General features: G+C 54.1%; 1 protein-coding gene across 1 annotated transcript; it reads right to left on the bottom strand.

The window, feature by feature from the left end:
* Positions 1-16,876, bottom strand: BAK1 (BCL2 antagonist/killer 1). Its single transcript, XM_032203327.1, has 6 exons — positions 16,763-16,876; positions 12,897-13,014; positions 6,323-6,458; positions 6,049-6,192; positions 3,801-3,981; positions 1-3,623 (listed from the first exon to the last, which is right to left on the bottom strand). The coding sequence occupies exons 2-6, from the start codon at positions 12,982-12,984 to the stop codon at positions 3,519-3,521; spliced, it is 654 nt and encodes a 217-aa protein (XP_032059218.1). The 5' UTR covers positions 12,985-13,014; positions 16,763-16,876; the 3' UTR covers positions 1-3,518.

Here is a 16,876-nt window from a genome sequence, read left to right as displayed (position 1 = left end):
TTTTTTCTTCCTTAGAGCTCTTACTTCTGTAGTAGGGATGCACATTTTGGTAAAAAGGGCTCCTGACACTTCCAGCCTGAGCTAAAGCTGCCTGCACGTAGCCCAGGTGCCCTGCGGTGCCTCAGCCAGGCCCTTCCCTGAACCCTGCCTTGTGGGACTTTGAGGTAGATTCCTGCTGCAGCTCTTCAGAGAGCCCACCGGCCCTGCAAAGAGCATCTGCTGGGGAGGACAAAGCCTTCTCACCTTATTCTGCCTTGGGTCCAGCAGCCCCAGCCCATCCTGCTCCCAGCAGCGGTCAGGCCCTGGCCCAGTCATGTCTGCCCTTGCTGCGTGCCAGGGCCCGGTGTGCGGCGCAGCTCTGGGAGCACAAACCACCGGTCACCTGGCCAAAGAGGGGGCCTGGAAGCAGGATTTTCCCCCTGTGGGAGTTCAGCACCCAGGTGGCTGTGGCTGCAGTGCTGTGGCCATCCAGTGACGGGACGCAGTACTACAGAGCAGCCACCCATTCACGTTCCCACTTTGAGCCTGTCTGCTCAGCCATGGTGCCAGGAAAGCTGGGAGAGGTGAGAGCAGAGCGAGACGACGTGCTGATACCCTGAGGCAATCCTCCCTGCAAATCCCCTGAGGAAATAGCTAAAACGGAAACTTCCCTTTGTACAGCACCTACATCAGAAGTTCCCTTCTCAGTCCTGGTATCACAGACTTTACTAAGGCTTGATCGTCTACCATAAAGCTGAAAAATTACCTTTATTTAAATGGCCCTACATCTGAATGTGGTTTGCAGGGTGAAACCCCTTCTCTGGAAGATGAGAATAAATTACAAGCAGCATGACTTTCTGTACTAGCAGAAGTACTCCAATCTGTTAGAGTTCTTGGAGTGTGTCAGTAAAGTAGTGAATAAAAGTTGATGTACTGTTTTCTTTCCAAGGCCCTCTGGAAAAAGTCCTGCTGGAGACATAACCAAATCAGACAACTAGAGGACTGTGGCAGATCAATAACGTGACTGATTAAGAGAAAAGGAAAATAACAATTATCAGTTCATTTTCGCTGTGGCAAAAAAGCTCCATCTGGTGGTGTTTTCACCCAGAAAAAGAAGGTAAGCTGGCGGAGAGGAAACTGCAGATGATAACACTAGGTTGTTCAGAGTGGTTCATGCCAGAGAAGAGTCAGGAAATCTCAAGATCTGCTCAAGACAATTGAACAGGTGGCAGGATGGTAAATGAAGCTGTGTGTGGATAAATGCAAAGAAGTGCACTTGCAAGGGGACAGATAAACTACAGGGGGGTCAAGCTGCTCACAGAGCATCAGCACAGCTGCAAAACCTGGGCACAGACAAACCACTGCAGGCTTGTGCTGCTCAGTACATACATATTACAAAGAAAGCAACCCAAACAGATATATAGCGGAAGAATATTATAGTAAATATTTTAATGCCTTTTTAGGGAGTACAGTCCAGGACACTCCACCAGGGATTGGGATACTGCAGAAAGTGATGGGCACAGAAAGACTGATATGGAGAGAGGCCAAAGAGTTTGCTATTCTTTCGTTAAAAAAAGAAAAGGAACTTGAGGGACATAAGTGATACAAAGTTATGGCTGGTCCTGCGCTAAGCTGCAAGGAGGAAGGCTGCCAGGTGTCCTCTGTCTGTGCTTTGACAGGACACAAAATCCCAAGGGAGAGACATTGAGGAAAAAATCCACCTGAAGACAAAGGTAGGAAGTAATGACACGGTGAGGTGATAGAGGAAGGTTTTAAAAACACGACAGCCAGGTGTCTGCCAGGAACACCTTTGGTACAGTGGGGCAGAAGGGCTGCTCCCTCTGCCCCCAGTTTGCCCACCCCAGTGACCCTAGGCAGGGCTGTGGGTGAGCTGGGCTCTGCCCTGCCACCGTGACCCCCCTGCCAAGGGGATGAGCCAGAGCAAGGGCAGTCGTGGTCCCCCAGCCCGTTTTGCTGTAGCAAAGCCAGGCGAGGTCCTGCCATTGGGGGGCAGCCCCAGTGGGTAGAGGGCTCAGGCTGCGTATGCCTGTGGTGCTGCTCCAGCCCTGGGGTCCCTCTGTGACAGGAGAGGAGCTCAGGCACGGGTCCATGGCTCATTTCCTACCTCCAAGGTCCTCCTGGCTCCCTCCCCCAGCTGGCTGAGCTGCTCTAGGAGCTCAGTGATGCTGGAATGGCTCAGACAGGGCCAGTCACAGTTTCAAGCCTTATAGTCACCTGGAGTAAAAAGAACAGATGGAACTAAACCATGCAATCTGCACTGGAATGCTCTCCCTATTTTGCAAAAGTCAGAAAGATTGGAGATCGAGCGGCACCTGCTTGGGTCCCTGCCTCCCCCAAAACTCATGTTCAAGCATTAGTCAAGAACAAGGTCAAATCCTTTGCTGAAAAAGCCATGGGTTACCAGGGCAGCGTGCTGTACCCTGCTGTCCCCACAGCCCTGACGTGGCAGCCCTAGCTCAAAGAGGACATAACAAAGAGCCTGTGCAGGGGTGAGATGCAACCAGTGCCTCCCAGTGAGAGCAAGGGAACCAACTGGTCGTACTGGGGCTGCTCACGTGCCACCGTGCAGTGTGCTGGATGGAAGCAGCCAGCAGACTGGAGGGAGGGCAGGCTGCCTGCACACTCCCAAGTCACCACCCCACAGCTTTTTAGTGTTTGGAAACCTGCCGCTTCCCAAGGCCTGCTGGCATGCGGCCTCTGAACTCCTGCAATGGCTGGGGTACAGGCAGTGAGGCACGACTGCGGCCCTGGGACCAGCATCAGCCATGGGATGCTGCAGGTTTGGGCTCTGGGCTGGGGCAGGGGAAGTCTGCCTGTGCCAGCACTGCTGGCTGCTGCCATCGATTGTCAGATAATAGGTTGTGCTCCAGTCACCATGTTCCTTTAAAAATGGGAAGGGGTTGCTTGCTAAAAGGAAAGGGAAAGCTCAAGTATTTGGGCTTAGGAGCACGGAGAAGGTGAAAGCAAGCACCACATGGCTTTCTAACACTGGCTCACCCCTCCAGGGACTTACAACCAATGCTTGGAGCAACCAAGACTGGAATCCCTCTTCGAATGCAAGTCTGGGCTAGAGCCAGCAGCAATGGGGGAGCTCTGTGCCTACCCCATAGAGTGTCTTAGGAACAGCACAGAGTGGAAGAGACACAAGACACATGCACAGATACGCCCACGCTGGCATTATCGCAACAATGCTTTTGTTCCTCCAGAGGAGCCTGTTTTCCTGCCTCCCTGTTGCGGGCTACTGGGGTCACGGCGATGCTCCGTCCTCAGCAGTGAGGCTTAAAGCAGCCAACAAAGTCAAACCTTCCCCCCCTGCTGCCTCTCTCTGTAGCTCCTGGTGGCATCGCTGCAGGTGGCAGAGACCCTACATCCTGCAGCGGGAGGGTCACGGGTCCAAGCTGCGCTCTCTCCCCCCCAGAGGTTCCTCAAATCGCCCCCCTCTCCTGGGAGACGTCAATGCAGGACAGAGGTTTGAGAGAGAGCTTGGCCGGACCCCCCAGTCTCTGCCCCCACGTCGGTCAGGGCCTGAAGAAGCGTCGTACCACTAAATGCCCCACCATCACCAGGGCCACCACCGCCAGCATGTACTTCATGTAAACATTGTCCAGATCGAGTGCAGCCACCTGACGGGAAACAGAGAGTTAGCAGGGGGAGTTAGACCTGCCTGCACCCTGCCTGGTCTGGCCTCCTGCTCTGCCCATGCTGCCGGCCCCACCAACCTCAGCTGCACCTTGGAGCCCATCAGCCTCCCCTTGCCCCCCAGGTCCCCCAGGGCACAAGCCGTGACCCCCCCGGCTCACCCATCCTCCCTGCTGGGCGATCCACTGGGCGATGCGGTTGCGCAGCATGAACTCCGTCACGTAGCGGGCGATGCGGCGGAGGAAGCCTGTTATGCCGTGCTGGTAGACGTGGATGGCCATGCAGTAGCCGAAGCCCAGCAGTGCGATCACCCGGCCCCAGTTAATGCCGCTTTCAAACAGGCTGAAACGAAGCCGATAGGTTTGGTTAAATCGCCCCCAAAAACTGCTGAGGCTGGCTTGCCTCCCTAGTCCTTGAGGCGCATCCCTGCCGCCTGGGCAAAGCCGTGATTTTGTGGCCAAGCAACACATGGCCACCAATAACCTGACATGCTTTCAGAGCAGAGCAACCACAGCCTCGGCCACAGACACTGACACAGACACCCCAGCCAGGTGGATTGGGGATGTTGTAGGAAAAAAAGGAAGCTTCCAAACCCTGCACACACAGCTACAGGCTCTGAATTGCTGAACTGATTCCACCTTGGGATGGCTGTGGCTGTCCTGCCACCCTCCTGTCCATTCCATCGTTCCCTCAGGTCTGCACCCAAATACAAGGGCATGCTGGCTCCTGTGAAGAGGCTCCTGAGCTACCTGGGTTTTCACAAGCCAGGGTGTTAACCCCAGCAAGCTGGAGCAGGTGCCACTTTAAGTTGGCTGTAGGCTGCAGCAAGCTCCAAAGCTGCTGTACATGCAGCTGGGAGCAGGAACAGCAGCCCAAGTACGCCACAGCATCCCAGGCAGAAGGAACAGGATTTTCCCTTTTCCTGCACACACCCCTCCCAGACCTACAGCTGACCTCGCCTTCAGCTGATGCTCCCAAGGGCTGTGGGGCTCCAAAATACATCTAAGTTGTGTCCTAGTGTTCCTGATCCCAGTTTCAGCTGCTGTGGGCACAAATCTGCCATGTGCAGGTTTGGCACTGATTTACCTAGATGTTTTTTTTTCTTGTTTTCCAGCAAGGTAAGCAAGTAGGAAAAGAAAAATAAAATCAAAAATAAATAAATAAAAAAATAAGAAGGGGAAAAAGAAAAGTAAGTGCTGCGTTTTAACCTGGTGCTGCCCCAGCTGTCCCTGCACAGCTGAAGGGAGCTCTCCTCTCTGCAGAGCCGGTCGCAGAGGGCGAGGGAAGGAACCACGAGGACACAGGTAGCACAGAGAGAGGGACAGAGGTTAATTTACCTGTTTGCGGTGCGTTAACCGCCTCAGGGTGGCAAAGCGGTGAAAACAGCGCAGCTTGGCTTCCCAAGGAGAGGGGAGCAGGAAGAGGACAGAAGAGAGGCAGTTAGACAACACACACCGAGCAGAGGGTGTACGGGGACGGGTCTGCACCACAGGAGCTGCCAGAGCCCGGGGCCAGAACCCAGAAAAGCCCTGTCAGGGGTCTTCTGCAGGACCCTGGGCAAACCCTTAAATGTGCATGGGGTCTTGGTTTTCCTATGGACAAAATGCAGGGAGAGGGGTGAGGACTGAGCCCCTCAAGGCACAGTTGGAGCATCTGCAGCCACCTCGGTGGAGCCGGCATAATGCTGCAGAGTAAGGTGCCTCAGGACATAGACACGAGCCTGCATCTGGTGCAGTCAGGGCAAAAAGTTATCCAGCTGTTTGCATCTCAGTCCTCATCCCGTTGCTGTGCTTGAAGTGGGAAAGCTGGGCACGCGTTGCCTGCACCAGACAGCTGCAGGCTTTTGGGGCATCCCAACATCTGGAGCCAGCCCCATCCTGCTCCAACTGGACACCACCATGGGCAGCAAGCGCCTGCCCTTCCCCAGGGCTGTGTTTTCTTTGTGCCCTTCAAAAGCTTGGCCCTCCAGGACTTCCAGCCACCAGCCAGGCAGTGCTGGGACCAGCAGCAGCTATGCCTTGGTCCGGGGCTGGTTGTACACCTGAATGGGAGCTGGGACGTTTGCTTGGTCCCACTTCCCAGCCACTTTCCCCAGACTTTCTGCCCCCAGACAGCTTGAACAAGGACCACCGCTGCATGGCCGAGGAGATAATGTGTGAAGACTGTGCCAGCAGGAGCAAGAGCAGAGGCAGAAAACGCAGGAGCCTTCATGGTGAGCTTGGACAAAGCTCAAGGCAGGGATGTGGATGGAGTTTGAACCAACAGAGTCTGTGTGCTGCAGCAGGGGTGGCTGCTCTGGGCTGGGGAACAAGGTCTCAATGGGCTGCACTGCACCCAGCGGGACCTTTTCATCCCTGCCCTCCTCCAGGAGAAAGTTTCCTGCCTGCACCAAGGGCGCTGGCGCCTTACCTGGAGGCAATCGTGATGAAGTAATCGTAGGCGTTCTCCTTGGTGGGCTGCAAGGATTTCAGCATGTAGCGAAACTCAGCGTCGTACCGCTTGTTAATGTCATCGCCGATGATGGCCAGGCGCCTCCCCACCAGGCTCCCGGTACTGCCCAGGGGAAAAATGGCATTACAACAGACAGGCCAGGCTTCCCAGTAAGACCAGAAGCAGGTCTGTAACGGAGCCTAGCCTGGGGCAGGGTAGAGGGATGTGCGTGCACTTGGTGCCTGAGTTTTACCTGCCCAGCTCTTGCTGGATCTCCGCAATCTCCGGGTCCAAGGGCACTTCTTCCCCGCTCTCTTCTCTCTCCTGTTGGTAGCGGTAGAAGGCGTAGCTCCGAAACACCTCCTCGGTTTCCTGAGCCACCTGGTCTTCTGAGAGAGACAAGGGGAAGAAAAGTCGAGGGGGCAGCTCACCTGCTCACTTTCCCCAAGTTGGAAAGGGATCAAACCTTCGTTTCCAGCCTGAATTTGTGCTGGCCTGCTCAAACATCTCCTTTCTCCACGTGCATCTTTGGCGGTGCCCTCCCATCGCAGTCTGCATCCTTTCCCTCACCCTGCGGCCCCGTGTCTCATCCCCAGCCCCTCTCCCTTGGATGAACACCCAAATGGTGCTCGCATTTTGGGCGGTCGCTGCTCTCAGCAGCCAGCCAAGCCCTCTGCCAGGGGTCTGCACAGCATTTCAGGAGTCCCCAGGACGTGACAAACGCAGCCAAGTTTGCCTCTTCCCTTGCAGTTGCAGGGGACTGGTTGGGGTTCACAGCTATAAGTGAACAGCAGAAAGTAACGCAAAAGCAATCCAACATGGATCAGTTCTCAGAAAGCTCATTTCGATGCCAGACTTGTTTCTTGGAGGGGCACGGGCCACATTTGGATCCTTTTTTTTTGTCCAGACACAGGGCTATCGCCACACACATTGCTGACATTCAGGCTCTCCCCACGTGGCAGCACCTCTCTGTAAGGGAACTGTTCAGCAGAGACAAATTCAGGAATCCTGGACCCAGACCCCAAGAGGCAGCAAAGCTCAATCAGTGCAGAAAAGCCTCTCTCAGCAAACAACGCAGGGTTGTTTCTATTTTAATGCCACCCATGATCGTGCCCTTGCGTGGCATCAGCGATGACACAGTGACCAAAGGTTAAACTGGTCATTTTGGAATAACTGATAATAATTTGGCTGATTCAATCGCTCACTGCCAGTCTCACCTACACCCATCAGCAACGAGGCCAGGGGAGGGTTTGTGCCTTGTGCACGGGCTGCCGGCAGGAACAGAAAGATGAGTTTTTCGAATAACTCAGAAATCATACACCAAAGAGGTGGCTCCTTATCTTGCACTGGCAAGCAGACAAACAGCCCAGCGAGGGGTCTGAACACAGCCGTGTGCGGACCCCCAGGCCCTGAGCTTTGTTAATGAACCCACGTGGAGGCAACGATCCCTGGGCATGGAGAGGCTCTGGGCTGTGAGCTGGTGCTTGTGCTGGGTTTGGGTGCCGCAGCTTCCTTCCCTTGCTCTCGTAAACAAGCAGGGTTTGGCACGCCAGCTATTTGGGGTTCAGCGGGGGCAGGCACCCAGGCAGTCACGTCACCGGCTCTGACAGTGCGCGCGAAAACCAAGCTCAGGCAGGAAATGAGTCAGGAGCAAGTGGCAGCGGCAAACCTGCGCCATCTGGATGCTGCTTGGGCTCAAGAACTGCACGTGGGGCATGGGGACAGATCCTTCGAGAAGAGGGCAGCACCTCTCCTGTGCACCCTGTGCTGCTCGGGGATGGGAAAGGGTCTTGTTGCGGCTGGGACCTGGAGCAGGGAGCCCCCTGTAGGCGTCCCGGTCCAAAGGTACCATGGTGACCGATACCTTATCTCACGCACTGCATAGCTCCTGGGGAAAGTACCTGGTCTGTCACAGGGTGTCTCTGATTAGAGCGTGGTTTCAGCTAGCCCGGGGAATGTATTCTGGCTGGAGGAACACTCAGATTTACAGCACTAGTTTAGCAGCCCGGGATTTGGGGGAATCAGCTCTGAAGTCCAGTTAATGCACTTCTTCCCAATTTCTTTTCTAAGTCACAAAATATGTACATGACAGAAATACCACAGGCACATCCACAAAATCTGTAGGGGACCAACATACCATGGCACATCTGCAAAACCTACAGGGGACCGAAATACCACAAGCACATCCATAAAATGTAAGGGACAGAAATACCATGTGCACACCACAGATTCACAGACATCAAACAAGGTGCAAAGCACTGTGCACAGTTAAAGCAGCAGCAGGACAGCAGGACCCCGCAGACCTGCGGCTTTAGGTGATGGTTTTCAAGGTGCACTGGGAGCACACAACCATCAGGCAAACCTGCACCAGCAAGCGGGGCAGCTCGTTGCAGCAAACCCAGCCAAAACCCGGCCCCGGCATCCCAGCACATCCACCCACCAGCCTGTGTGCACGGTTTTCTGGCCACTTGCATTCCAAACACAGCGATGCTACGGGATGGTGACATCTCCACGGCCCCTGCACAGCCCCTGGGAGATGGACCCAGCCCTGGGTAGGGTGGTGCAGGGACAGCAGAGGACCTGTCGGGCGGAGACTCGGGTTACAGGGAGTTTGGGCTTTGTAAATAAAGGTGAAGGGAAGTGACAAGCCCCTGTGGCTGTGTTTTCAGGGGACTGTTTTTTGTTTTGTGGGAGCAGGTTTATTTGGCGGTAAACAAATCCAACCTTACTAGGAGCCAAGCAGGGAGCAGTAACCAGAAAACGAAACTGACTGAGTCACAGTTTCAGTGAGAGGCAGAGTAAACAAACTGCAAGAACAAAAGAGGAAATAAGCGTACCCAAAAATCCCTGCTTTTAACTATCCCAGGCACTACTTTTAGTAACATGAGGACAGGAGGATGTGCCCCTTTTTCTCCCATATGCTGAAATGCAGCACCTACTGGGACCACCTCTGGGTGTCCCCCACTGGAAGAACGAGGCTCTGGATCAGGACTTGCCACGTGGATGCTCAGGACCAGCAGTGCAGAGCAGGCTGGAGCTCCTCCTGCATCTCTGGGCTCCTGGGGCAATACCAGGGGGCTCGGCATCAGGCAGACTCCGTGCTGCAGGGGAGGACTCTGCTCCGCTTGCCTTTTGCCGAGTGGTGACCCCATCATGCTCGGTCCCCAGCACCCAGGCCAGACCTGCTCCAAGAGCAGCCCCTCGCCTGGATTCTGCTTTCTTTCTCACTGTTCCTCTCTCCCGGGGTGCAGCTGGTAAAAACTATCAGCCTCAAAAAAATCACCCCTCAGATGTCATTACAACTTAACAGCCCTGCTACAGGCTGCAATAGTGACAGATGCAACCTGGCAGCGTCCCTTTTGAGCTCAGGAGATGGGCAATAACCACAGTAGCTGTCCGCACAGAGACTGATATCCAACTGGGAAACATCGGCTGGATCCCAAGGGAGAAGACAGCTCAAGGGACCAAGAACAGTCCCTGGAGGTTTTTGCTTTGAGGGGTTGCAGTTGCAATTCAGGTGTGGGACAAGCAGCATCTGCATTAAGGGAGTTAAGCTAGCTTCCACCCGGCCAGGCAGCACCTTGTGTAACCTACCCCTGTCATCAGCAATGCCATCTAGGATCAAAGGCTGATCAGCTTAAAAATGCATCGTGCTGGCATAACCCTGCATCGCTCGAGATCAGAGCTTCCAGACAGGTAAATGAAAAACTGCCTTCCCCAGAGTCATCTGCTAAGGACAAAGCAATTCCCCTTGCTCTGTTCTTTACAGAAAATATCTTCCCACCCAAAAGAGGAGCGAGATCCTCAAAAAGCCACCACACAGAGCTACTGGGCAAACACCATTGGTTTTAGGATTGAAATTTCTCTATTTATGAGGGAGATTTTCTGGTCCAGATCCTGGACTGAAGTCAAGGAACCTGCTTTAGTTCAGGGGGTGCCACCCCAGCAGGGGCTGGGGGCCACTGCATGGTCTTGCTCGGGTACTTTGCTGCCCAAGCTGAGACCTGTCCCATATTTGCTGATCTCTGGGACTGCAAAGGGAGGCAGGGCCCCGTGCTCGGTGGGATGCCTGAGATAGGTGGGCATCAGCTCTGGCCCAACAGTGTTTTTAGAAGTGATTTTTTGGAACATCCTTTTCAGGCAGGAATAAAGGAGCCATAAGGCACTTCCAGAGCAGGGCTATTCCCTTGTGCAGCCATAAGAAGGATGACTTTTTTTTTTTTTTAATGGAAATCTCATATTGATGGGAGATGCAGTTCAACAGGGAAATCCAATACTCAGTGTCTGTTTGTGCTGGAGATGGGACCTGCAGGGGCACCAGAGCAAAGAAAAGCACGGTCAAACAGTTTCAGTTGCTCTACAGAAACTTTGAGAGCCTGGGCTTAAACAGGTCACTTTTTTTTCCTACTCATTTTGCAGGTGGTCTTGGAGATGAAGACATGGAGGTACTCACAGACGCATGACTAACCTCTCTGAGCAACTATTTATCAATTCATCATTTCTTTCGCATGCGATGTCAAGTCCACAGCTAAGATAAACAACTAGGGACCAAGCCGTACACCTCTCCGAGTTTGTTATGTGAGTATTAAGCACACAAACAAATGAGAAAGCCCAGGTAATCAGAGTAAGAGAGCAGTTGCCAGTTTAGCACTGCAAACTCTGAGTCAGATGGCTGGGTTTTCCAGGCACAACCCTGACACAGCAGACATCCTCACAGAGCCTTGTTCCAAGTCTCTGTCCACTTCCCTAGCAGCAGAAGCAGATATAGCACCTACACCTTTCTCAGCAAAGCGCTTTGGGATTCCAGCTAATGTGGCCCATACAGGAGCTAAGTGTGACTGCACAGATAGTATTTGCACTTGTCCTTCTTCACTGTAGGGGCGGTAAGCTGCATTTTGCACAACTACCTGCAGGTGTGAGGACAGCCATGTCCATGGGATGTCCCCTGGCATGGGATGTCCCCCTGACCTGAGCCTTAGTGTAGTTATCCCAACCGTTCCCAGAGCTGTGCGCACACCCTGGCAACATGTCTGAACAGGGAAGTGCCACCAGCCCCATTTTACAGATGGGAAATGAAGTAGGGCAAGGTTAACGAGTTAGTTCTCTGAATTAGGAACTCCACTTCCTGAGCTCAGCTTAGTACTGTTGGTTCTGGGCCTCCCAGCCCTCCTGCAATGTTTGCTCCCCTTTGTGTGACTGTTCATGAATTACATTGTTCCTCCTCTTCATCACACACTGCCACAAGGCTCCTGCCTTCATCTACAAAACCCTAAAAATACGAGAAGTGTGGGTTGCAACCCAGCCTCGCAGAAACACCAGCATCTTGTCCCTGCCCTAAGCAAGGCCTGGTAGAACAAGGGATCAAGACAACACTCAAATCCTTGACCAGCAGAGAAATCCCTTTGCTCCCTATGCATCCAAAGACAAACAAACAAGGCAAGCAAGCCCTAAATGAAAACCAGGCTTAATACCTGGTGACAAAAGCTTTCTTCCACCCAGTAGTCCCATAGCACATGTTGTTAGAAGCTGCACATTTTTGCTGTCACCTGAGTCCATGTGGCTTCTCCCAAAGAGGTACAGAGGGATCCTCCAAATTCCAGGTGGACCCCTGATTTTTGGGAAACAGACGGGTACCAGTATTGCCAGTAAGTGTTTGCAAATGTACAGGAAGTGTGACTGTAAAACTGTGTGGTTAGAGTTCAGGGCCCAATCCTCTCGCAGGTTTTCACATCAGCATCTCATAGGCCTCAACAGGAAATCAGCATACGTAAACAACTGTTCTAATTTATTTATTTTTATGCCTTGTAGACTTTGGTAAGGGAAGGACAGTTGTGGTTTTGTTGTTTTTTTTTTCCCTCCTCTAATGTGTTCATGCAGGATCCAGAACAAATGGTACTCCGAGATGGAGAAGAGCCTGGGCTGTACCAGAATACAAACAACATAACCAGGCCCATAAACCAGCTCTGAGCTGGATCTGGACTCAGACACATAAACAGTTAGATATAACTTCTAATCTCCAGTATTGACAGAGCAGCGGTGACTCAGCCTTATTTACAAGTCCACCTGCAAAACAGGTTAAGAAGCCACCCGAATTGAACACCTCACTGTGCAGCGGCATTTTATCAGCCGGGGACAAAACGGGAGCTGAGGCTTTTCCCAGCTTCCTTTCGGTCCAGTTCCCAGTTTCACCCATCAGCAGGCAATGCAATCACACCTTCTGCTGGGCTCGGGATGCATGGGGAACGGGAGGCACCGCTTCTTGCCCTTCCTGACCCCAAACTTTTTGTCACCGCCCTGACAAAGCAGAGACCCAACTTGGTCCGGCAGCCAATGCTGCACGACTGAAACCGCTCGGCACAGCACGTTCTCCTGCCTGCTTTAAACCTCAAGTACCTTTCGCTCGCTTGTGTTGGCGGAAGGGAAAGTAAATGACACCCAGCACCTGTGGCACATTGAGCAGCCAGCTGGGGCAATTCACCCCACGCCCAAACCTCCATGCCTGCACCCAGCTGGCAGCAGACCCCAGCTCTCAGCAGCTCCCTGCATGCTGTTTGCTGCATGCTTTGCAAGCCCCCTTGCTGCCCACTGTGCTAGCCCAACACCAAGCATCTCCCAAAAGCTCTGAGTGTGTGAACTCAGGAGTTCAGTTCTGCATAGATGGACAGAGCTGACTTCTTATCCCAGCCCTGCAAAGCCCTTGGAAGAGTGAAAAAACATCTTTTCAAAGAAACACAGCAGGAAAAAAAAACAAGCAAACAAACTAGAAAACCACAGCTGAATGAATATGCTTCCTGCCCCAGCCCCAAATAGCACATCCCCCTTTTTACCTGAATTGAGCTCTTGTGACAGTCTGCGCCCATTGCTGCCCTGGCGTCCGTGGGCCCTCGGTGGGTCTCCGTCGTTCCCTGAGGCCATCGCAGAGATGCTAAGGAGGATCAGCTTTACCTGGAGAGGGGACAGACAGGACGTGAGCCAGGGTATGGCCCATCAGCAGTCACACTGGAGACCTCTTGCTCCTTCCCACACCTCTCAGGTCAGCATCACGGGGCCCCTTTGGCTGAGTCAAGGGCTCAGAGAAGCACTGCTTGCTTTTATCTCCACGAGCAGCCTGGCTCCTCCCTTCCCTGCACTTGCTCCCTCATGGTCACACCGAGTCCTTTGGCTAGATTTCTCCTCTCTTCCCATCATGATGTTTGCAGACAGTAATATGCCACAATAGGAAAGTCACCCAGTGCCCTACCCCGCTTCCCCACCCTTGCTGGAAACCTACTGGCTGTCCCATGACCCAGAAAGTGCTTCTCCAGCCCAAACAATGGCATCATCTGCAGCAGCTTCACACTGGGAAGAAAAGCAAAACCCCAGCACCAAGGGCTGCAGGGCTGCCGGGTGCTGAGCCACTGCATTCCCACTGCAGCCAGCCTGAGCCATGGCCATGAATGCTCAAGAGCAAACCAAGTTGTGACCACAGCCAGCTTCCCCAGCAACAACGCCAATTCCCCTCTGCAAGCACCTCTGGCTCGTTTTCCAGAATTTCTGCCAGTCTCTCTTTTCCTATACCCAGATTCCCTAACTTCCCATTCCTCATGTCTTCCCAGCTCCTCTCTGAATAAGAAAATTAAACCAAGTGTCCATCTCCAACTGCTCCCGAGCTTCAGAGGCAACCTAAAACCATACCTGTGTTTAGGGCTCTGCAAATTTCTCAGCAGCTGCTTTTACCCCCTGCTCATCACACTGACATCACCCCTGGTTTGTGCAGAGAAGGAAGTGAGGCCGCCTGCTTAGGTCGGGGTTAGATCACGGCGGTGGCTTGCCTTTTGTTCAGCATGCCGGTACATGTTCCCAAGCCAGGCCTTCTAATAGGGCTGTGCTGGTGGGTTTTTCTGATTTGCACCAGCTTTAAATTTGTGAGGACACACTGACACACAAAAGTTTAAATCACATTCTGGCCAAAAATAAATAACGAAAAAAAATGTGCGGGTTGCAGATAAATAACCACCTACATCAAGCTTAGGAGTGCAACACCTGGGCCAAGCTCACAGCCTCACATTGATTATTCAGAAGAGAAAAACAGAGATGATAAAACAGATCGTGAAGTGAGGTATGCAGCCAGGGTGGGATGAGGGGCTGGAAATGCAAAGTTTATCAGCCTGGCTTCGAAAGCCCTCACGTATTTGCATATCTGCAGCCAGGGACTCTGAGCCCTGGTGACACACAGATGGAGGTGCTGTTTTTTCCTACACGCCTCCGAGGACAGGATTTCCCTTTTCCTCCCCGACCTCGTACATCGCCATCCAAGGAAAAGCAGAAAACATGCTGAGGACCAGTGGCGGAGGCCGGGGGCGGCAAGGAGCCAGGCTTTGGAGCAGAAGAGGGACGGACACGGTGCGGGCACCTTGGCGAGCGCCTAGAGCAGCCAACGCACACTCAGTGAGGCTGAAGTCGCAGCCCACCTCCCATATGAAGGCTTCAAAGGGAAGCAAGAGCAGACTGGGAGCAGTTCTCTGTCCGTTTGTGAGTAACCAAAGCAGGAGGAATTTATTCCGTGCCTCGCAGTGCTGCAGCCCAAGGCTGCGCTGAGCACAGTGCTGGTCGTGGATGTGTCCAGCCGGAGTTTAATCGCCTCTGGAGCTTTTACAGCACAGGCTATTGATGCAGCCGGCTGTATTCACGTGGCCTCTGCCCAAACCTCAGCCACCAAGAACCGTGAATTTCTGATGTGGCTCCGACTGCTCCATCTGAAGGATGTCTGGGGGAACACCCAACTCCGGAGCCTGTGCCGCAGCTGACTCATGTGTTGCTCCGCACTTGTTGTCTGCCAAAGCCTTTGGAAGTGAGTGTTGCAAGCTGCGACTGGGGCCATAGAGGAACTTTCATTTTCAGTTTCCCTCTTAATATAGTTTCTTGCAGCGCTTTCTTCTCTCGCTCTGCGGAGCACCGCAGCCCTCCTGCGCACATCTGGGACCAGTGGCCACATCCCTGTCCCCTGCGTGTGCCGAGGGGCTGCAACCCACTGCCAGATGGGACCCAAAAGTCCCACTCCTGCAAACTAAATGAACTTCTGAGCTAGCTGGCCGCCCACCTCTGCTGGGGCCAGTGCCTCAGCCCAGCCCCTCCGGTACCCAGAGCCCTCATTCCTCCTGCTTCCTGGTTGCTGCCCTTTGGTTTGCCCCATTCCCTTTGGTTATGAGAATGCTGTGCCAGGAGAGAGCAGGGAGGGTGTGAAGGAGGATTACGACACCCAGATGCTTAAAGACAGCCCAAGGCAGCAGAAAATGAAGGTCCTCCAGGGCTTGGGACACAAAGGCACGGGGAGGCTGCAGGGCACTAGGAGCGGTGTCTAACTCAGCAAGGGGACAATTCACCTCCACCCTGACTTTTTGCTCTTGTAGGAGGCCACAAAGGGTTAAAAGGAGCAGATAGCACCTGAGCTGTGGATTTAGCAACACTTCTGATATGGCACAGGAGCCTTATCTTTATTAATGAGCACGTGCCAAAGGATCGGCCTTCCTGCAGGCTTCCCTCATAAAAAGACCTTTGCCTCAACTGTTCCTCGGTTCGCCCTCCCTCACTCTGCTCTAAGGTCTCTGACATGCTTCCTGAGTGCCCCCAGGACGTGCCCATCGCTCAACTTCTCCCAGCTTTTCTCCCAAAGGACAGTGCCCAGGCAGCAGGAAAATGCTGAGGCCAGCCCAGCAAGGGAGGCTGATTTGTGGGGTGCAGGAGGGCAGGGAACCCGCAGGAACAGGATGGGAGCAGCCCCAGCCCCCCAACGCATTATGAAAATCTCGTTCCAGGAAATGCATGGAGTGTCCCCTGGGAGAAGCATTTCACGTGCCTGGCCCCCAGCCCATGCAGCGATCACACCAAAAAGCAAGCGGCAGCAGGACCAGAGGACCCCAACCCCTGCTCGTTCAGTGCAGAGCCCCCTCCCCCCCTGGAGAGAGCAAATGGGGGAAGTTCGCCCAGTTTTGTGCTTTCCTGTGCCCACCCAGCCCTTGAGCCCCGCGGCAGCAGCTGTCGGGGATGGGGACCTTGCAGCCACCCCTCCCGTGTCCTGGTGGTGCTGAGCAGGAAACCATGCAGCTGAGCCCATGGGGCCACACGTGTGATGCCCAGGGCTGAGGTCACGGCTTGGAATGGAGCTGGCCTGGTGTCACCACGGTCCCCAGCCTGGCATGGCACGGCTCTTGTCACCGATGGCCCCAAAAAACCCCTCTGCCTGCCTCCCAGCACCCGAAGCTCAGCATGGGGGTGCCGGGAGGGCTGTCACTGCCGTGGCCTCACGAGGGAAGAAACAGGGGAGGAGAAAAGAAAAAAAAAAAAAAAAAAAAAGAGAGGAGGGGGAAAAACGCCAAAAAAAAAATGGAGAAAACATTGCCAAAAGAGGCGATGTTTGCTCTTCGGGGCAGCACTCAGCACGGAGCGAGACCTTTCAGCCCTGACCCGGAGACCACTGCCCGCTGCATTACGCCGTGTAGTTCAAATCTCCCGCACCAGAAAAGTGCAGGATGAGGCCCTGGGTCTCTGTCCCTCCCCCCCCCCCCCAACCCCCTCCCACCTCCCTAGGGTCCCCCCGGTGCATTTCAACCCCCCCCAACCCCCGGCAGCGCTCAGCAGCCCCGGCCCAGGGGGGGAGGGGGGAGAGTTGGAAGGAGCATCCCGGCGGAGGCTGGGGGGGGTCCCCGCTACTCACCGGCTCCCGGCGGGGTCCAGGGGGGCCGGGGGGGTCCCGGGGAGCCCTAACACATCCCTCCGGGGAGCTGCCCCATCCCCGCCGCTCCCTTCCTGCCTCCTCCCCGGAGCGCAG

This window comes from Aythya fuligula, chromosome 25 (genome assembly GCF_009819795.1).
Source record: "Aythya fuligula isolate bAytFul2 chromosome 25, bAytFul2.pri, whole genome shotgun sequence".
Classification (NCBI taxonomy): Eukaryota; Metazoa; Chordata; class Aves; order Anseriformes; family Anatidae; genus Aythya; species Aythya fuligula.
The sequence above is the reverse complement of the archived record's forward strand: the minus strand, read 5'-3'. Positions and strand labels throughout refer to the sequence as shown.

Bases quoted from the DNA above. Each gene is read 5' to 3' on its own strand.
- BAK1 (XM_032203327.1), bottom strand. From the start codon at position 12,984: ATGGCCTCAGGGAACGACGGAGACCCACCGAGGGCCCACGGACGCCAG. The intron at 6,193-6,322 runs GTAAAACTCAGG...TCCCCTGGGCAG, and splicing joins ATCCAGCAAGAGCTGGGCAG to TACCGGGAGCCTGGTGGGGA. The intron at 3,982-6,048 runs GTAAGGCGCCAG...GCTTCGTTTCAG, and splicing joins TTCATCACGATTGCCTCCAG to CCTGTTTGAAAGCGGCATTA.